This window comes from Choloepus didactylus, chromosome 5 (genome assembly GCF_015220235.1).
Source record: "Choloepus didactylus isolate mChoDid1 chromosome 5, mChoDid1.pri, whole genome shotgun sequence".
NCBI classification, from domain to species: Eukaryota; Metazoa; Chordata; class Mammalia; order Pilosa; family Megalonychidae; genus Choloepus; species Choloepus didactylus.
Genome location: NC_051311.1, coordinates 113,257,540 through 113,279,844, shown reverse-complemented (window position 1 = coordinate 113,279,844; position 22,305 = coordinate 113,257,540). Strand labels below are relative to the sequence as shown.

General features: G+C 37.7%; 1 protein-coding gene across 6 annotated transcripts in view; it reads right to left on the bottom strand.

Moving 5' to 3' along the window:
* DYNC1I1 (dynein cytoplasmic 1 intermediate chain 1) overlaps window positions 1–22,305 on the bottom strand; it is a 320,884-nt gene that overhangs the window by 260,256 nt on the left and 38,323 nt on the right. For 2 of the 6 annotated variants that reach the window (XM_037836734.1, XM_037836737.1), the window contains exons 2-4: window positions 12,257–12,373; window positions 5,608–5,722; window positions 2,772–2,913 (exon numbers count right to left, since the gene is read on the bottom strand). In XM_037836734.1, the coding sequence (XP_037692662.1) occupies window positions 2,772–2,913; window positions 5,608–5,722; window positions 12,257–12,364 (365 nt within the window). In that variant the 5' untranslated portion in view covers window positions 12,365–12,373. The remainder of the gene's footprint in view (window positions 1–2,771; window positions 2,914–5,607; window positions 5,723–12,256; window positions 12,374–22,305) is intronic. The other 4 variants (XM_037836735.1, XM_037836739.1, XM_037836738.1 and 1 more) reach the window with 2 other exon arrangements.

Here is a 22,305-nt window from a genome sequence, read left to right as displayed (position 1 = left end):
TCTACTCTTTAGTCACACACTTTAAAAAATTTATTCAACGCTCGTAGAAAATCAGTAAGAGGGATATTTGTTATAATTTAGTTTTTAAAGTGCTGAGTTAAACTTTTCTCTATAATAGGGTAACTCCAATATGCCAATATACAAAAGTAACCAGTTACAGGGGTCATCATAAATGCTTGCCAATTTTGGCTCTCTAATGAAAATTTTAGCTTTGGTTTGAAATTTTGGCAACTGAATAACATAATTTATGTATACTTTAAGTATGACCAGACATATTAATTAGATTTCTAAATTATCTTCTGAAAGATCTTACATTTTCAAGGGGTCCAATTTCTCCACAAATAGGAAAATTTATAGAGCTATATTCTTAGGAATCACAAAGCTCTTTTCCCAATTTCATGTCTTATGCAGTGTTCAAGTTAATAGTTATCTGTCCTTGAGCATTTTTCTTCTACAGATTCCAAATGTAATTAAAAACCTGAAATATAACATTCTTCAGCAGTTTAACTCTCATCTGTTTTTACTGAAGCAAAAACATAAAATTTTGTTGAGTTCTCCTAAGTTCAAAGCAAGGGCAAGACTTACTCGGCTATTCCTAATGCGTTCTCCACAAGCAAACTTTCTGCTCCGCTTTTCTGAAAACCATCATTTTCTGAATACCAATTTTCTTGCATTCCTATGAAGGCTGCACTTAGCAAGGGACTTAACTCTTCAACTCCTGGTTACCCTCTCCCGCCAGAGCTTTCCTATCAGAATTGAAGCTAAAGTTTGTGTGGGAGTGGACTGCACCTCTTTCAAAGTGATTCACTAAGTTACAAAAAAAATCATATAAGAATGGGAAAGAAATGAAGAGTGATGTTCTCTGAAAAGGAATAATTGCTGCTATCCCCAGAGCAGTAACAGCATGGGTCAGCTTTCTCTAGAAAGTTTCCAAAAGGTCTCATCAACTGTAAAGTCAGTAATAGAATTAAATGCTGCCAACTGCACCCTTTGAAGCTGAGCTGCAATGACACAACCCCATCATTGTATGGAAACGGTCAAATATATTAACTTAATGATAGGCCAACGGACCTCCTAAAGAATGCGATTACATTGTGCCACTCTTGTATAAATGTTAGATCTTACACGACTGTGTTATTATTACTTCTCCCCCCCCAAAGACCTTTTGAAGTGTTCAAAGTAAAAGATGAGAGACACCGTTTGCTGCCCCAAATCACAAAGGCGATTTGCTAAAATAAACCAGTCTTGTGCCCACAAGAAGTCCTACTTCCATTGTTCTAAATTGAGAGCAGTGTCCACTGGTTTCGAAAGGCCCTATCAAAACAAAATACTCAAGTCTGAAGCACATCAGCAGGCAAATATGGGTGAGATAATTCTAGTCTTACATGTTAGTTTAAAAAAGCAAAAGAGCCCACAGCTCAGGCTAACACTAGACTATTCTCGTTTCCATACTGCTGCCCACAAAAAAGACCTTAGCCTGGATGGAAACAATGGAGTTTCAGAAGAAAATGCTTACGATAATGTGTTAAGTGAAAAACGAAAAATGCAAAATTGTATAACTCTTCCTCAATAATGTATATGGTGGCAAGAAACCTAGGCAGATTGACAAAGGAACATAGACAAGCCTGACTTGTTGGAATAGAAGTTCCGTGGTGAATTTTTTCTTCTTTTATTTGAAGCTTTTTTAAAAGGATCTCAGGATTTTTTAAAAATTAAGAGTTGAAAGAAATCACAAACTGGCAGCCCACAGGCCAAATCTGGATCACAGCTGCATTTAACAAAAATCATCAACATTTAAAATTTAGGAAATTTCTGCACAAATATCTGAACTTCTAGCTTTCTGTTAAAAAAACTGGAAGATGTGAACAAACGGGACCCATATTCTCACATGAGCTCAGCCTGCTGGAGCTGTGAGGAGGCTCTCTGACCTCTGCAAATTGCGTGCTAGGTAACCAGTTGCCACAGGCCCCAAGCCACAGTCATTTACATCAGCTGCCTGTGGACCCCTGCTGGCAAGATCCTGCTGAAGACAACTGGATTAAGAAAGATACGGGGCCTCCATCCATATTAATAAACCTTCTCTTTTCCTGTCTTCACACCTTTACCTTTTAGATACCCCTACTGTGATAAAATTAGAGACCTTCTACATCCTTTCTCAGAAGATACATTAACCTGTCAGTCTCAGAAGATACAGTAATCTGTGAGTACACATAGTGTAATAAAAATTTGGCAATTCACCAAACAGAAGCAGTCAGCCGTGATGATGATGATGATAATGATGATGATGATGATGATGATAAACACTTTGTAGACTGAGCTTTCAAATTAATCATTTCTACTGAGCAAATAAATGAGACAAAAATTAAATTTAGGATTAGAGCATCTCAGTGTTCTAGTCACAAAGATTTTCATGGAAAATAAAACCAAGGATAATATTGAGAAGCTGGGTATATTCAATTTTCTTTGGCCCTTCCCTGCTCTTTTGGGGTTTATGCCAATGGGTATGTTTTATTTGTTAAACTAGATATATGGTGCTAAATTAGCCCACTCAAGGAAGGACAAGATAAAAGTTAATCACTCCTAGTGTTCAAATGAATGCTATATCATTAAAAATAGCAACCCACCATAAACGTAAACATCAAATGACTGAGTATACATGCATATGCATGCACATTTAACAGTGTACTGAGGACAGTGTTGCATGGTTTTTAGGTTTTTACTTTTTGTATTATTGACATCCATCATGGTCTTTGTAAAGAGACAATTCTTACCTTGTTAATGGCCCCAGATCGCCCGAGTCCTGGCTTCCAGCTTCACTGGGAGTGCTCACTGATTTCGAGGAGGGAGACATAGGGGTTGGGACTAAATAATGAAAATAACAGGTATCCCATGTTAAAAAATGCAGCGACTGCACTGGTGAAGAGCAGTGTCAGACAAATCAAAACAAATGGACCCAAATTAAAGTGGTTTATGACCAGGAGAAATTGAGATGGGATAAGGAAAAAAAAAAAAAAAAAAAAAGGAAAGAAAAGGAAGAAAGTCAAGTGAATTTTTTGTATTTTGGAAATTAAAATTTGAAATGAATTTAGACAGGATTAACTAAAGGATTCTAAGGCCACGTCCACCCTAGCAAAGTAAAGTAGAGAATCAAAATAGTTATCCAGATAATTCAAGTCAAATATCTCTCTAGTATGAACTATCCAGATAATTATAATTCTTCACTTTATTTTGTTAGTACAGATGTGACCTATTAAGAAATAAAGTAGGGTATCTATAAAACTTTAAAATATTATGAAAAAAGTGATTCTGAATAATTTTAAATGGTCAAGGAGAGTCAGAGAAGTCAGTTGTATGTCTGCATTTCAAGGGAAATCTATTCTGCATGGAATATAAATTGCATTCACTATGAGAGAATAAGTGACACACAGAGAAAGGAAAAATGTTGAACCTGGTAATTTAAAAATCTCTTTCAAAACAAAGGAAAATGCCAGGCTGTTTTATTTTTACACTTAATTAATAGTTTCATCCTTTCATACTGTTTATTGTGTTTGGGACTTATTTTCCTTTACCTCTGGCAGTTCTAAAAGACCCTGCCATGTGCAAGTAAACTGTCATTGTGAAGACAGGAAAAGTAAGTTCAAAGATCAAGGTGAAAGCAAGGATAGTAAAAGAAAAACAGTTAAAGAAAATGCAAATGTCTCTTTCCCTATCCTTCAGATACAAGCCAAATGTCCTTCAGATAGAGGCTGCACCAAATAGCCAAGATGGCTCCAAGCCAGACGAATTCAACAGGCTCTCAATATTGCACATGCCAAAGAAACCATATGGGCAGAAAGAAACTTCAATACATAAGTGTAGATTCCCATTTGGTTTCAATCATGTGCAATTTCCTTTTATTTGTTTAACAGGGTAAAGGGCTTAACTATTTTTTCTAAATCCTATCACACAATGACAGATCTGTCAAGAAACTAGGAATTTCATGTGGCCCCACAATTAATTCACTGATTACCCTCTGCGATAAGTCAGAGGGTAAGTCAGAAAGATGGATGAAAAATGAAAAGCGGGTCCACCCTTGTGAGGGCCCCTTGGCGAGGATGCAAGGGTATTTCAGAATTTTGGTCATGGTTTAGGTTCATTCAACTGTTTTGTTCTTAAAGTTTACTGGCCAGTTTTTGTGTAGGGTAGAGGAGAATAGGACAAACTATTTTTTTGTTTAACTGATGGTCACATTACAACAAAATTTTAAAGGCTATTTTTGAGCCACAAATATAATTGATGGCAAAGCATCTAAGTTATTTTGCATTTCAGCTAAGTACAAGAATTTGTTAGCTTCTCAAAGAAGGTCCTTTAGCCAAATATCCATAGATTATATCTTCCATAGCATAAAGAAGTTAAACAGAATAACTAACATCTCATTAGGACTTATTATATCATTGTCAGACATTAGAGTTTACATTTCCAGCCATGATTTTACCTGCTACAAGTTAAGGCTGATTATAAAACGCTCTTAAATGGTATTTTAATTTTGGGCATATATATTAGATTACATCCAGCGATACTTAATAACTTGTAGGCTTATTGGATATTGTTCTTTTTCTTATTCATATTGATATAAACATTTGTTATTTTGTTGAATGTGGGTTAATTTCCCTTCTTTTTTTTCATCTTTTAAGTAAACTATGGAAATAAATGAAAATTTGTTTTTATATAAAAATCAACGAGGAAATTAAAAGATAAACCAAGAGGTCCAGGTATCACATTTATTTATATGTATCATTAAAAGGCTTTCCCTATTAAACTGGATATCATGTAGTTTTACAGACACCTTAGGTTACTCTGAAATGTTGAGAAAGCAAAAGGATAAAATAAAAATAAAATAATTTATCACATGAGACATACACAGTTAAGCAACAGAGTAAACAAATCATTATGTACATGGTATCTTCCACACAAATAAAACAAACAGTTCAATACCCAAACCCCAGTGTTAAAATGAAGTCATGGACAATTAACTAGGGATGAATGAGTTGGAGAAGGGGGTGTTGCAGTGAAAATGCCAATAGCAATGAAACCAAGATGTACAACAGAGTTGAATAAATTTAAACTTGTTAATTAGCTGCTAATCTGTCACCATTGTAGGGTTTCCTTCCCATTTTTTGCTGATCACTATATTTCCATCTTGTAATAACTCTATCCCTGTACTAGTTATGAAATTCATAACCATATTCATAGTACTTCGATAGGCAAAGAGAGATTGGGATTCAGCAATGGAAATGAAGAACAATTTAATTTAAAAATCCGAAGATCTTTTGTATTTCCCATGTGGCAACTCATTTAACAAGTATAAATTCTAACAGTAACACAGTGGGGAAGGTTGACCATAAAATCAGTCAATAAGCAGCAAATTGCTAGACTCTACAGCCTTTCCTCCCACCTCTTCCAGCCTCTCGATTTCAAAAATACATGCACCTGATCATAAGCCACAGAATTTCTCAAAAAATAAAAGTCATAAAGCTAAAAGCTTGAAAGAATAGTAAATGCCGGACATGATGTACCCCATACAAGTCAAAGCATGAGGAAATCCTAACAGGAAGCCCTGTTAAGTACCTAGAGGAGGCTCCGGCGATATACCAATGCTTTGCAGCAGAGCCTCTGTCTCTCGCCGTTTGCGATCCAGGTCAGAGTCGTCCTGTGTTGGCTCTTTCTTCTGCTGCATATCAGCCTAAAAAAACAAAAAAGGAAATGTCCCTAAAAAAAGTTAAAAACATAACTAAATGTATGCTTTTCCCAGCTGAAACTGAAAAGGGCAAATGCATGGCAGCGAAGACCAGGCAAAAGCCCTCAATAGATATAATCATGTACATAAAGGCTGCAAAAAGAAAAACACAAATATGTAACTTCTCCATTTAATAACTGACCCAGTGCTTTCTCTTTTGGCTGAAGGTTTTTCGATTATAGGGTATGAAAGTTTCTCTCACCAGTTTTGGAAGAAATCATCAAGGCAAAGTATTTCTGACTAGGGATATAGACTTTTTAAAATTTTTGTCTGCTTTTCCAGACTTCCTTTTGCCTTCTGGAATTGCAAATGGTCAGTTCCTGATGAATGTGTGTTTCTGATATTCATGCCCCATGTTTAATGTTGGGATTGTGCAAACAAGGATTCCAAACAAATTGCTAGAATCTGGCTAAAAAGTAAAATTATCTTTGAAAATCTGTAACTGTAAAATACCCTATTTGTATTATTAATATAAGTTTACCATGGTTTAAAATAAGGCTAAAGTGATTATTAAGGTTTGGGAAAAACATTGATGTAAGTCTTATTTCATTCTGATTTCCACAGACTTCCAACATACATACTAACTCAAAAGAGAACAATATGGTATAGAAAAAGATAGTACAAAATATCATTTTAAGAGAAGTTCCTTTCACAAATTCTGTCTGAAAAAAACACATCACCTGTGGGCATCTTGTAGTCAGATCCCATGCCCAGTTTGTTTGTCTTTTTCAGAATGGTGACAAATTAAATTACAGATTAAGGAAGGTCAGTGGTAGGATTCTGGCAGGAACTTCAAAATTCCAGGTCTCTTCTCTCTTTCATAACACAGTTATTACATTAGACAAGGTATGTGCTCCACATCTGAATATGATAACATCATATATGCTGCATAGCTACCTCACAACAGAGCTTTGTGAATTTACAGAAGTGAAGCTGTCTTAAAGCTCGCCAAAAACCAACCAATTATCCAGTTATCCGACACCTGCCCCTACCTCCAGGGGCAAGGTGGGCACCCTAATCGGCACATTACCTAGCTCAGGCATGCAGGGTACAATTCAAAGCAGGGAAGCATATTTTACGCTATGGCATCTATAGCAGAAAGAGTTCATGCAACTTTTGACTGACTTACAGAAGGTAACAAATAATTATGTGCTAAGTGCATCTTTGCACACAGTGCTGGGTGCAACACTCCTGATATTTTTCTCATTGGGTTAGAAATGTACCACATTTTGAAGACTGTCCGTCATTAGAGGGAAGACTGCCATTTTGGAGGCTAGTGAGGGCTAATGAGAGTACTAGAGGATTTCAAGCACTCTCGTGAAACCCAATATTCTCAAATGGCAGTTTAATCTCTATCAGTGACAATAGCAAAGTTCAAGTTACATTCTAGTTTTAGCATTTAGACTACTGAAGCGAGTTCTCAAAGTTTATGTGTAAAACAGGCAAAGATCCAAGATGATGAGAAAAAGGTTGTTTACAGCGTGAGAATCTGTATCGACATTCACTTACATAAAATAAAAAAAGGAAGGAAGGAAAAACGGGGAAAAGAAAGGGAATTACCATAGCATTACTAAAATATAAATAAACATTTTAAGATAAGCTAAGTTCAACTTAGGAGTCCAATATGACCACAGGGTGATATTAGAGTGAAGAATTAAGCTGTCAGCTTCCCTGAGAGCAGATTAATGATGATTTTATTCACGGCTGTATCTCCACATCTAGCTCAGTGCCTGGCATATGATAGATGTTAAATGAAAAATGCACTGAAGTAATTAATAAATGCCTTTAAAGGGTAGTCATTATGCTAGAGTTACAAAATCATAGAATTATACATCATTCAGGTCAATTTCCACCAACTGTATCCAATTCAGGAATTCCTTCTACAAGGTCACTGCTAAGAGGAAAGTCAACTAGACTTCCAGTGACCCAGAGCTCACAAAAAAGCCATTTCTATATTCTAGCAACAAAAAAAAATATTAACCTTTACTTATCTCTTAACAAAAACTTACTAAAGGACAACAGATTATTTATTGAGTGCTAGTGGTAATGAGGACATAGAAAAAATTTGCTTCATCTTTTCTTCTTGAATAAACTTAAGGTATACTATTCATAACTTTCTGTCATATATGTCCTATGCAGAAAAGCACAGGATCTGTTTTTTTTTTAAAGAATTATTCTATTTTTAACTTTTTAATTAATTATTAAGAAACATATCAGAGGGTAAATCACATGTCAACATGCATAATCATACATTATACAAAAATAGTACCCCAGAACTGCATCCCTCCAAAATTTTACTTCTACCACAGAAGATGCCTCTGCAACTTATTCTCTGCTTCCTCCTTTGCTAATTCTTGAGGAAACATGCAATATATGACATATATAAAGAATGATAAATGTCCATCTAGATATAACAGAAGCATAGGAAAGCTATCAACACTCAACGGTGACCATGAAAGATGCAAAATTAGGTAACTGGGGGTTATTGGGAATAAAAGCAGTTCTTATCTGTTACCAGTTAACATCTTAAGTTAAACAAAGTGTTACTTCATCCCAGACAGTTATCCCAAATGCCCTAGTCATGAAACTTTTGATTTTTCCCATGTAAATACTACCAAATCCTATTATGTTTTAATGACTCAACAAGGAATGATTCCACAGTACTAGTAATTAAAAATACTCAAGGTGCCTTTCCCAGCAAGTAATATTTCTGTTTATGAGGAGCAACCACAGCTGTGACCCAGAGAGGATAATCAACGAAAAAAAAATTGTCAGCCAAGAATCGTCAATCCCTTTTCCAAAGACGGTTCCAGGTTTATTAGAAGGAAGTGAGGACAGGCCAGGAAACCCCTGCCCGCCCTACCTGCCAGCAATCCGGCAGAAGGCCAAGGACAGGACAAAACTTCAGGGTGGCCCCATTAAACACACCTCATTGCATTAAAGCCAATTTTTTTCATGAAATTGGGCCTGCGTCTTAAATGGTGGCCACTATATTTATTTTAAAATCAGATCTCATCCATAATACCACAACCAAGAAAGCAGTTGACATCCCAAGGAGCAGAGACTGGTAATTTTATACAACATGTACACAGTTTTCTGGATTCTGTGGAGACAATCAACCTGGGTGGTCCTAATTCACATTAACTTTCAGACTCATGGCAAAAATAAAGTCACTCAGATTCAGGTTAGAATTAAAGGGAATTTTGTTTCCTATTTATTCTAAATGTGTATATTTTACATAAAACATAAGTTTAAGGAAAGTTTAGAAAAATTAAGCCTGTAGGCTTGAGGCTATTTCTGACTATAAACAACAGAAAAACTAGAAGATCTTAAACTCAGGGGTCAGCAACAGTGTCCAATCAACTGGCACATCCTACAGACTCAGGGTGCAAAACTTCCAAAAAATTTTGTAGAAAAGAACTGCAGATGCTTGGAAAGGATGTCTGGGACCAACGTCTCAGACATGCCCTAATTCATCCATGCATTCATTCATTCCACAAGCCTTTACTGAAGGCCTACTTTGTGGCAGACTCTGTGCTAAACTGACTCAATGACTGAAAACACACAGCCCTGCCCTTGAAAGCTTATACACTGTTGGGAGAGAAAGACAAGTGAAAAGGCAGATATATGCTCTGTGCTCAACAGTCTGGAGGGAGTGCCCTCTGAAAAGAGAACTGAAAGGCACATAGTTAACAGCCTAAGTGAAGGACTGTGGGGGAAGCAGAAAAGTCAAAGCAGAGGGAAAGGAACGTTCACAAACTCCCTGTCCAGAGTGAGAGTGACCCAACAGGGGATATGCAATAATTGAGTCTGGCTGGAATGTGGATTTTAGGGAGAAGGGATATGGTGAGAAGAGAGAGTGCTGTTATGCCCAGAACTGTAAGTTGGGGTAGAGGGTAGTGAAAAAATGATTCCGGATTTCTGATTTAGACAGCTGGTTGCATGAGGGTGCTCTACTTGACACTGGAGATAAAGGGAAGGGGGACTACTTCTAAGGCTTAGATATCTGGGTCCCAGTTGCTTCATCTGAATAAAAAAGCAACCAGGATAGATAATTTCCAGGTTTCTTTCAGCTACAAAATGCCTATGAAACTAGGGGTCATGAATCCTAAGACCCTCCTAAAATAATGAGTTATTTCTGAAAAATGACCTCAAGAGCAGTAATCTTGACAATTCTGTGGGTCCGCAGGTCTCCTACTCTGTTAGCCGATCTCAGAAGCAGAATAACAGTTATTTCTCACTGACCAACCAGTTCCTCCGTGTCTTTCACTGTTGTCCATTATTTCCTAGAATCCTCACAGAGCCCAGCGAGGAAGGCACCACGAATCTCTCCATTTTACACAACAGGAAGCAGGTTCCGACAGGTGCCATACTCACTCGGGCCCTTCTGTGAAGGGCAGAGCTAGGTTTTCAGCCACGATCAGCTTGAACGCCTCAATGTTTAACCACTGTACTTTCTTTATTGCCTTCTGTCTTAAAGCATCAGCTGCTCAGAGCAAGCAGTCATCACAGTCTACCAAAGAGGCATAAACAGAACAAATGAAAGATATTTATGGGTGGGAGGTGTATGGAGGGAGAGGATTTAATGCTAACAAAGCCAATGCAGACCTTAAAGATGATGTAGTCCAGTGGATTCCAAAATCCGGCACTGATTTGGAGCTTTTGAGTCATGAACTTTGAGGATGTGGGACTAGTACTCAGTATTGCCGTGGGATTCTTATGTAGCTATCCCAGCCAAGTCTGTGGGGTAGAGTTGGTAACCACAGACTTAAAAGACTCCATCAATTTAGAGATGAGGAAACTAAGACTCCATGTGACTTTAATTCCAGAACTATGTAGAAGTCAGAAGAATCTCAAGTCCAGTGTTTCACACTCCCCATTGCGCCCCCACCCCACCTACTCTCCAAGGGCTGTGTAACAATGTGAATCTCTATCAGACAAAACTGCTTGGAGTAGAAGCAAAAGGGGTGGCCTGCTTCCATCAGCCTTGTTTGCCTGTAATTTCTCCCAAAATGTGTAAAATGAAAAGATGAAGCAGACAGCATAATTTGGATCCTGATTTCCCATATCACATCGCATTTTGTGGTAATTCTATGAAATTCAAGTTGGATATTAGAATGTCAGTTTTAAAGGAAACCGGTTATTAGGAAAGGATAACAGGTGCTTTAAAGCTACAGTAAGTGTTGACATTGGGAGGAAAGGGAACATAATAACTTAACGCTTTTTTGACTTTGCTTGGAAATGAATAGCCATTCCTTGTCAGTTCTCACCTCTACTTCACTCAAAAACCGCACAAGTAACAACAAAGATCTCCAAGGGAAAAACATTATATGCGTGCTGTCAAGGACAAAGTAACTATCACATCAATCAAAGTGTAATGGAACCGAGAGATGCAAGATGCTAAAAGGCTAAAATGCAATTTCATTTATGTTTTACTTTGTTGGAAAACAATAATTCTTATAAATCTGTTACCTTGATTGCCCAGCCTTATATTAAGAAAAAAACACTTATTTAGGTTGTAAGACATTCAAATATGTTTGCTTTTTCCTTGAAGAAAAACTCTAAGTGGGGAAGCAGATCTGGTTTCTATACACACAAGAAGATCACACCATATAAAGTTTCCTTCTTAGAAAACAATTCAAAAATATCTTTGGCATCTGGTTTTTGGAACGAGACATGGGCTATTTTTACACTGCTGTAATAAATTGGAGAATGAAAAATAAATTATTTGTTCAGTTCAGATAATGAAAGAAAACACAATATGACAGCAAACCTTTCAAGAATCGGGAGTCCTGGAGTCTGGATCTAGCAGGCAGGCCACATTTCACCTCTGGGGCTCTGCCACTTTAATGGCATAAAGAGGGACCTGAAAAAGGTCTCTAAAATCTCTTCCAGCTCTAACTTTTCACAATTCTGTTTCCATATAGAAGACTCTACTATAGTACCACCGTCTCACAAAAGGGAGGAAAACACAGCTTTTCCATTACCAGTTGTAGGATTCTAATTTACCCTAAAAATTAAATATCAGTGTGAATCCATTGGCATCATTCTTTAACTTTCTCCTAACTGCTCTTGCTGGTAGTTTTTTAGAATCTTTTTTAAAAGCTAATACTTATTAAGTACTAACTATATTCTAATTACTGCTAAACGCTTTACAAGGTTAACTCATTTAATCCTCATGACCCCATGAAGCAAATATATTATTATTCCCATATTAAGGACAGGAAGCTGAGATGCAAAAAGGCTAAGGAGACCACAGACCACCTTCAGGGCCCTGCTTAAATCTGAGGTGAACCTAGGGTTTGGAGACCACTGGACTAAATGCTGTGACCTTAGCCCTCCGAGAGTGTAGATATCTACTCTTTTTATGCAGGAATCATAAAAGGACTCTTTTAGGAAGGTCCTATATATCCATGTCACTAGCCCCTCAGAATCAAGTTGATCCTCCCCCGCCCCCAGCATCCCAACACCTATATTTACCTCTTTCTTCTTCCTTTCCTCTTCTTTCCGTTTCTTTTCTTCTCTTATTTGTGCTAAGCGCTGCTTTTTGCGCTCTAGCTCAGCTTTTAAGTCACTTTTGTCAGACATGTTGGTTTCCTTGGAGGAAAAGAAAGAATATTATACACACACACACACACACACACACACAATTTTATATTGTATTAAAATTGCAAAATATCATTCAAAAGGAAATCCAGCTTGAAAATGTGACTTTTGGGCAATAATAGGTTGTCTTACTTAGTTGAAGAAGCAAAGAAACAAATTATGCTAGATCAGTCTAATGCAACATAAAATCTTACCTGTTATATATACATAAATATTTGAAGAAAGTTGCGATTATTGTTCATGCTGGTCTTAAGAAAAACAGCAACTTAACTTCAGAATAAGCAAAACATTTTCTGCACAAGTTTCTTAATAAACAAAAAAAAAAAAATAAGAGAATCACAAAAGAAACACCATCATGACTTTCAATTTAGATGATAATAGACACAATTCATCCCCACACTGAGAAAAGAAAATAGGCTGTCATAAATCCCTGGAGACATCCCTGCTCAGATTTCTCTGGATTCAGTAAATATTCCTCCACTGAACATGAGCACATGTAGTTTTCATTTTGCCTAACATTATATGCATCAGGGAAGACAGCTGCTGAAGACCCATGCTAATCTTCTTTTTCTATAAAACTCCTCCAGCTCTGTCACAATTAATTTCACCTCTAATATAACCCTATTTCTATAAAAATTCCATTTGCATATTGAATGTAATATAGCTTACGCTGGCACTTTTTCTTTTCAAAGCAAAGGGTATTTATGGACAAATGAAAGAGGAGATACCACTATGTGGCAAGTTCTTGAGAAAATGTATCCAACCAAGTCTTAATTTTAATGTTAATGGTGATGGTTATGCTGCCAGGAACATTTTCAAATAAAATGAGTTTAGAGAAGACTCTCACCAATTGCAAATGATGTTATTTGTCTCTTCTGTAAATGCAAATGGAAACTAACAAAGTGAAAACTCTGAGGAATGAAGAACTTCCTCAGACCTAAACTCTAAGCATAAAATAATAAAAAGCAGCTAACTTACAGGCATGAGTGTTCGTTTGCAGATTATTTGTATGCAATTATGATGAATGTATAATGTATCCCTAAGTAGATGACAGAGTAATGGAAGGCAAGACACATTTGCAGACAAATATGCACAGCTGAGAAGTGTACTGTTTTCCTACTGTATATATTCCTGCTCATGGTGTGATCTCTAAGATTTGTTAAATAATATCAATAATGATCACGATAATCAACCTCTGCCATTTATGGTCACACCCTGTCTTCATTTTTCAACGGACATTTGCTGGATATTTAATATGTGCTAGGCACTCTACAAGGCATAACTCATGTCTGTGGGTACGTGGTGTAGCTGGATATGTTCTCTGAGATACTGGCTTATTGATTATTGAGTGCATACTAAGTGCTGGCACTTTTCATTCATTATCACATTTAATCACAACAATCTAATGAGACTGGTATTATTACTGCCTTTTTCACAATTAAGATACACATGGCTCACCAAGACCCAAGGCTACTTGGCCAATTTATGGCCAAACCTAAATTCAAGCATGTCAATGTACTGAATTACTTATACTCTGCTGATCCCCAATGTATAAGGTCAGAAAGAATACTAATAATCAAGTTTTAGTGGAGTAAGACAGGGTGAGCTTTGAGGAAGACGGAATTTGAAATGAGTATTGAATGAAGTCAGGAACTAATCAAGAAAGGGAAGATGCAGATGTGCAAAGGCCTGTGGAAGAGGGAACCAGCATGCTGAGTACAACAGATGTGAATGAATTCAAGTCAAGAAATAAAAACTTTAGTTGGTAAGACTGTATGTGTGGAGACAACTGGTAGAGTCTTGGCAAACAGAAAAGTGAGTTGTATTTGGTGCAATATGTGATGGGAAATCACAGAGGTTTTTCGAAAAGGAAAGTGACAAAATACAAAATAGAATTTGCTTAAGCTTATTCTTGTCCCTGCCTGAAAAACAGGAGCAGAAATGAAAATAAGGCAAGCTGCTGGGAGGCTTGTGCCAACTTTTATCTGGATCAACTGCACCTTCACTGACATGGTAGGTGAACGTAGAAAGAATGTAGAGAATGTGAACTGGAGAACAGCAGGGCCAAGAAGGAAGAAATAACTCATGGTAGCCTTCAGACATGGAAGAAAAAAGAAAGATTAAGTAACAATGCAACTTCAGAAGAGCAAAGACATTGGCAGTAAAATTGGGAAGAGGAGGCAAAGAAGGAAATGATGAAAAAACTTTCAGCATGTTGTGGTTTGAGTGTCAATGGGACATCCAGGCAGAAAGAATGTGCAGATAAAATACAACAGATATAAGAGAAGCTGGAGGCAGTGGGGGCTAAAGCTGTCGAATCCAGTTTGGAGTGATCCAAATACAAAGGACCTTTTAAATCTGAGTCACAAATTCAAAGTCTTGTGGGAGGCACGTAAATACCATGAAGGAGTGAAGATGTGACTGAGGTCATCCAGACAGCAAATGCCCTACTTAGAGGAGGCAGCTCTACCCAGCTCCAACTGATTGTGACATGGAAAATATTGACCCCAATTGTTAGATCTTCTATTTATTTTCCCCCAAGGGAAGCCAAGGAACTGACAAAATGAAGTTAATCACTAAAGTACCAGTTGCCAATAATTTCAACACCAGTGGTTAAACTCCTGGCTGGAGAGAATTAGAACCTAATTCTGGAAGCCATCTGAGAAGCTACATACACTCTTGCCCAGTGAGGGCTCATCTAGCTTGGGTGTTTGAAATTTTTCTTCAAAAAATTGAATACACAATCAGAAAGTCACTGTTAAAGCAACAGCAGTAGTACTATGCTGAGAGCAGATAGTGGAAACATCTTTAAAAACTCAAATTTCCCTTTTCTCCACTTTTCCCCACTTTATCTACCTTATCCTAGTCCATCAAAAGCAACCAGCAGGACTTCAGTTACAAACTATAGTCATTAAGGAGCACACCACGTAATGAGAACATCCTGTATTTGTTTTGATTTTCTTACAAAGAACTTCACCCACAAGTGGGAAGTCAGGTATATTTTTGGTAGATTTCTGCAAAGAGAAAAAGCTTTCTTATAACTGATAAATATATTTGGCAATGATGGTCATTTAAGATGGTGTTCATAGTCAAAGAGTCAATAATTTAAAAATTAAAAAAATCAATAAAACTTTAAAAAAGAGATTATATTAAGTAGTGACATATAAAATAATATGCCACACTTTTAAAATGTAATCAAGCTACAATGTTAGAAGATACAACTATAGAGTGACTTCCACTCTGACTGATTTTTGGATCTTTTCCAAAACAGACATTTAGCATCAACCCCTAGGAGAATAAGAGTACTCTCCAGAGAATGACTCATAAAGGGTTTGGAAAGTACACATTATAGTAAATGAATGTGCCTTTACACACAGTGATATGGCTTAAACAGTGGCATTAAATGCAGTGTCAGCACAGGCTCCCCGGAGGGACTTCCCACTTTGACCCACTAAATCTCCCTGCACATCAAACAAAGCAAATGGAGGAGTCAAAGCACGGGGAACCTGAGTTATAGAAATTCCTGTCGCTAGTGTAGGTCACTGCAAAGTGAATTCTGATGCTTTCAATCTAGGAAAATAAGACTCAGAGCTACCTGCTGCTAATTATTGCCCACTTAATTCACACACATAAAAAGTTGGTTTCTCCCATTTACAAATGGCAAGAGGTCAAGTGGATAAATCAAACCTCCTTTCGGGTATAAGGTTCCTCCCTGTCGGATCATCATCATGTCAAGCAGACTCCTGGCTTGACCCCACCCTCACCAACAGTCCCAGCTCATTCTCACCCCAGCTCCATCCATTCCACAGCCAGTTGATGTACAGAGAATCCCATATTTGGAACCCCCTTTCCATTCATGGCATCTCCCCAGCCCACCTTCATTTGTTCAACTAATGCCTCCTAGACCTCCCAATTTCCACATCTTAGCTCTTGTTTTCCAGCAAACCCTCAAGCTTTCCTGTCATCAAGAACAATCCCATTTCACTTCTTTTTTCCTTCTTACCTTGTCCTCAACTTAGCCCCTCCCAATAATAGATATCCCAATGTCCAAATCAGCTACCCCATTTTACTCTGGAATCCATACACCAATCACCACTCCATAACTTTTTTCAAATTTCAACCACCTACCTCTGATTTCTCTATGTCACTGGTTCACCCTTTTCCCCTTACTAAGCATTATCACTGTTTCATCCTTCCACATGTCTCAGTTCTGTTCATTTTTGCTTCAGCCCATCGCTGACCAAGTGAACTGCTATCCTTTAGATCTAAGTAAATGAGTCAGTACAAGTAAAGACATCAGAACTGTGCCTGGCAAATATTAAACACCCAAGAAAATTGTTTCTCCTCCTCCTTTGTCCTCCTTCTTTTCCTCTTCTCTTCTCTTCCTCCTTCCTCCTCTTCTTCCTCCTCTTCTATTATTATTATCACTATTATTTTACCCTGACCACTCTTTCCACCATTATTAATTCCATCCTAATTCAATAACCAAAGTCATCCTCCAAGGTCTACTGCAATCATTTTAAAAGTGTTGAATCAAGGAAAAGAGTAAAGGTACAGCATGTTAATGATTTAACAGCAAAATAATCAGAGTGAGGAAACCCAAACTGCGCTTGTAGAGGTTCTAAAGCACTTTAGAATGGACAGAAGGAACTTCTCAGTCTGACTTGCTTATAAAATGAGAGGCAAGTGGGAAAAAGGTATGACTCAAAGGAAAAAATTTTTTTAAATTAAATGTAAGGGAGATCTAAGATGGCAGCATAGAGAGGAATGGAAGTTAGTTAGTCCCCCTGGAACAACTAATACACAAACAGGAACAGCTAGTAAGTAATCTGGAATAACTGCGGGAGGACAAACGTGACTGCCCACTCATCAGACACCAGCCTGAATAAGGAGGAATGCCGGAGATTGCAGCATAAAATCTGTAAGTAAAAATTGCAGATCCCAACTGGGAGCCCCTCCCCCCATAGCCTGAGCTGCAAAGCCTCCTGGAGCTAGAGAGCACCTCTCTCTGAGCAAGTGAATATAGCACAGCTGAGCTCCAACTGGGGTTTTAATCAACAAACTTGGACTGCTTGATACAAATCCCCAACAAGCAAACAGAGGCTTTGGGTGATGACTGACCTTGGAGAGCTGGAGGGTGGCCAGGGACTGGTCCTGAAGGGGGCTTTCTGTCCCTGTTTCGGCTCAGTGGAGAAAGCCTCAGCCATTTTCAGTTCCCAGTGCTCTGACCCAGACAAGGGTAGAAGAGAGCACAGGCAGAGAGAGACCATTGAAATGCTATGACCTCTCCCTAGAGGGTGTGTCTTCCCTAAGAGGAAAGGGGTGGGCCCAGCTTTACTACCCGCCTTCCATTCAGAACCAGACCCCAGAGCCTGGGGGAGAACAGCTATGGGCCACACCTCCTTACACCAGTCTGGAGTTACAGGCTGACAGGCGCCACCTGCTGGGGAGAAAAGCAGAGGGACCTGAGGCCTCACAGGGTGTACCAATTTTCTAAAACATACCCTCAGGGAAACCGGATACTAAATAGTTCTTCATTCTGGGACCGGAGCTGTTCTGGTCTGGGAAAACCTGACCAAGGAAACCATGCCTAGACAACAGAAGACTACAACCTACACTAAGATAAATGAAGTTATGGCCCAGTCAAAGGAACAAACTTACAGTTCAACTGAGATACAGGAACTTAAACAACTAATACTAAATCAATTCAAAAAGTTTAGGGAAGATGTGGCAAAAGAGATGGACCGTATAATGAAAACATAAGGTAGAAATTATGGACGTACATAAGGTAGAAATTGAAAGTTCGAAAACCAACAGGCAGAATCTATGGAAATGAAAGGCACAACACAAGAAATGAAAGACACAATCAAAACATACAACAGCAGAGCTCAAGAGGCAGAAGAAAACAGGAACTGGAGAACAAGGCACCTGAAAGCCTACACACAAAAGAACAGATAGTGAAAAGAATAGAAAAATACAAGCAATGTCTCCTGGAACTTAAGGACAAAATGAAAATCAGGAATGTGCGTGTCATTGGTGTCCCCAAAGGAGAAGAGAAGGGAAAAGGGGTAGAAGCAATAATAGAGGAAATAATCAATGAAAATTTCCCATCTCTTATGAAAGACATAAAATTATGGATCCAAGAAGTGCAGTATACCCCAAACAGAATAAATCAGAAGAGGCCTATGGCAAGACACTTAATAATCAGATTATCAAACATCAAAGATAAAGAGAGAATCCTGAAAGCAGCAAGAGAAAAGCGATCCATCACATACAAAGGAAGCTTGATAAGACTATGTGCAGATTTCTCAATAGAAACCATGGAGGCAAGAAGGAAGTGGGGTGATATATTTAAGATCCTGAAGAGAAAAACCACCAACTAAGAATCCTATATCCAGCAAAAGTGTCCTTCAAATATGAGGAGGAGCTTAAAATATTCTCAGACAGACAATGACAGAGTTTGTGAACAAGATACCTGCTCTACAGGAAACACTAAAGGAAGCACTGCAGACAGAAGGGAAAAGACAGGAGTAAGGTTTGGAACACAATTTTGGGAGACAGTGGCAAAGCAATGTAAGTACACTGAACACAGATGACTGTGAGTATGGTTGAAAGAGGAAGACTGTGACCATGTGGGACACTAGGACAAAAGACAAAGGATAAAGACTGGGACTGTGTAACTCAGGGAAACCTAGGGTGCTCAACGATTGTAATAAAAGGTACAAATATGTTTTTACATGAGGTAGAACAAATGAATGTCATCATTGCAAGGTGTTAAAAATAGGGTGGGATTGGGGGGGGAAATACAATCAATGCAAACTAGAGACTATAAATTAACAGAAACATTGTATTATGCTTCCTTTACTATAACAAAGGCAAATATACCAAAGCTAAATGCATATGGTGGGGGGTAGGGGAAGGATATGGGACTCTTGGCATTGGTGATGTTGTCTGGCTCTTTATTCTACTTCAGGTTAATGCTATCTTTCCTTTTGTTACTTTCTAGCTGTCATGTTTTGTTGTTGTTGTTTTATCTCTCTTTCTCTTTTCTTTTTCTTTTGTCTCTCTGCCTTCTTTGACCCCTCCTCCTTCTTTGGGGAAGAAATGGAGATGTCCTTATATAGATAGTGGCGATGGTGCTGAATACATAAATACATGACTATACAGGGAACCAATGATTGTTTACTTAGGACGGAATATAAGGTGTGTGAACAAAACTGTCTTAAAAGAAAGGGGTTGATGAAGAAACCTTGAGGGCACTATATTGAGTGAAGTAAGACAGACATATAAAGGCGAATATTGCAGGATCTCACTGATATGAACTAATTGTAATATGTAAACTCATAGACATGAAATACAAGTTACCAGGATATAGAATGAGGCTAAAGAAGGGGGAGCGTTTGCTTATTATGAGCAGAATGTACAACCAGGGTGAACTTAAACGTTTGGAAATGGACAGGGGTGATGGTAGCATGTTGTAGGAAGAACTAACAGTGCTGAAAGGTATATGAAGGTGGTGGAAAGAGTAAGCTCAGAGTCCCGTATGTCACCAGAAGGAAAGTTGGAGGTTAAAAGATGGGAATGTATATAACAGTGAACCTTGTGGTGGAAAATGTCCGTGATTAACTATGCAAATATTAGAATTCACTCTCATGAACCAGAACAAATGTATGGCACTATAACTAGAAGTTAATAATAGAGAGGCATATAGGAAAAAAATATATACCTATTGCAAACTATATACTACAGTTAGTAGTATTGTAACATTTTTTCATCAACAGTAACAAATGTACTATACCAAAAACTATGAATCAATAATGGATGGGGGGTGGTTAGGGGTATGGGAGGATATGAGTCTCCTTTTTTTGACTTTCTTTTCTGGAGTAATGAATATGTTCTAAAAACTGAAAAAAAATTAACTGTGGTGATGGATGCACAGCTGTATGATGGTATCTGGGCAACTGATTGCACACTTTGGATCTTTGGATATTTGTATGGTATGTGAACAATCTCAATAGAAAATATATATATATATAAAATAAACCATTAAAAAATAAAAAAATTAAATGTAGTTACTTAATTTAATAGGAATAAAGTTCTCATTGTTTTCTATTGAACACAGTTATTAAATATCAAGCTTTTCCAGGTAGGCAGAGGATGGGTAGGCAGAGGGAGAAATGGTTTCTTCTCCAGGTGGGAAAACAGGAAGCATCAGTCCTGCTGTTCCATCGAAGAAATGACCCATGGCCCTAATTCTCAATAGAAGAAAGAATGGGGAAAGGGAGAGGAAGAGAGCACAAGAGAGAAAAATGTAGACACTGAGGAGAAAGGAAACAAAACAAAAGTTATTTTCACACCTCCCCTTGCCTTCCCATTATCCCTTTAATCTTCATCATACTTTTCATAGAGAAAAGAATATTTTGTTTTTCTTGAATCCAACAATGAGAACTATCACCCTCTGTTTTCATCTCTACACATGTCATGATGGTACGGTGTGGTCCTATTTTGAACCATGTGTCTAACAGAGAAGAAGCAAATGGTTCAGTTCTGTTGACACAGCTGCCAAGTAACAGAACCTCCTAAGACTCAGCTTTTGAATAATATAAATCTCTATTTCCTTTCAGTTGTCTAAGTTGGCAGCATTTTGAGATTCCTTTTCTAATGCTGGCATAGGCAAATGTGTTTTAAACTTGAAGTTAGAATCCTGAGAATTTTAAATCATTACCCAGCTGTTGCCAGATAGCACTGAAAAAATATCCCCAAAGAAGTCCCCCTTTCCTGCCTGAAGACAATTGTTCTAGACAGTTCTTCACTATCCAGCTACTGAACTTTTCATCTGCCACTTGCTATGTGCAGGGAATTTGATCTTCCATAGTCTCATTTCACTGCCTGCATCTTATAAGACACAGTTACCTTCTTCCATCTGGATGGCAGGCCAAGGGATAATACTGACCACAACCTTTAGCTCATTTTTACACAATAACACAGCTATATCTCATAGCCTATAAAAAGGAGGTCATAGAAGTCTCAGGCAGGAGTTGGCTGGCAAAAGATGTGGGAGGGTTATTTGCTAAATTTTTAATGCCATCAATACACTATGAAAACAAAGTTAAAAAAGATAATAATCTATCTCATAATAGAAGGGTGCTCAGGCCTAGTCTTCTTATACTGCACTTTAAGTAGTACAAAGTTCAATTGAGTATACTACCTACATTCAACTATTTTCATCACAGAAGCCCTTTATACTCATAAAAAATAAATGACTTCAAAGAGGTTTGTTTATATAAGTTATATCTATTAATATTTACCATATTTAATATTAAAATTGACCTAAAATTAGGAATAGAAGGAAACTTCCTCAATATAATAAAGAGCATGTATAAAAACCCATAGCTGAAGTCATACTCAGTGGAGAAAGACTGAACCTTTCCACCTAAGATCAGGAACAAGACAAGGATGCCCACTGTCACCACAGTTATTCATCATTATACTAGAAGTTCTAGCCAGAGTACTTAGGCAAGAAAAAGAAATAAGTCATCCAAACTGGCAAGGAAGAGTAAAACTTTCCCAATTTGCAGACGGCATGATTCCATATACAGAAAATCTTGAAAAACCCACAACAAAGCTACTCGAGCTAAAAAAAAATGAATTCAGGAAAGTGTCAAGTTATAAGATCAACATGCAAAAACCATTAGTTCTTCTATACTCTAGTAATGAACAATCTGAAGAGAAAATCTAGAAAAAAAATTCCATTTACAATAGCAACTAAAAGAATCAAATATCCAGGAATACATTTAACCAAGGATGTAAAGGACTTGTACATGGAAAACTACAAAACATTGCTAAAAGATAGCAAAGAACACCTAAATAAAAGGAAGGACATCCCATGTTCATGGGTTGGAAGCTAAATATCATTAAGACGT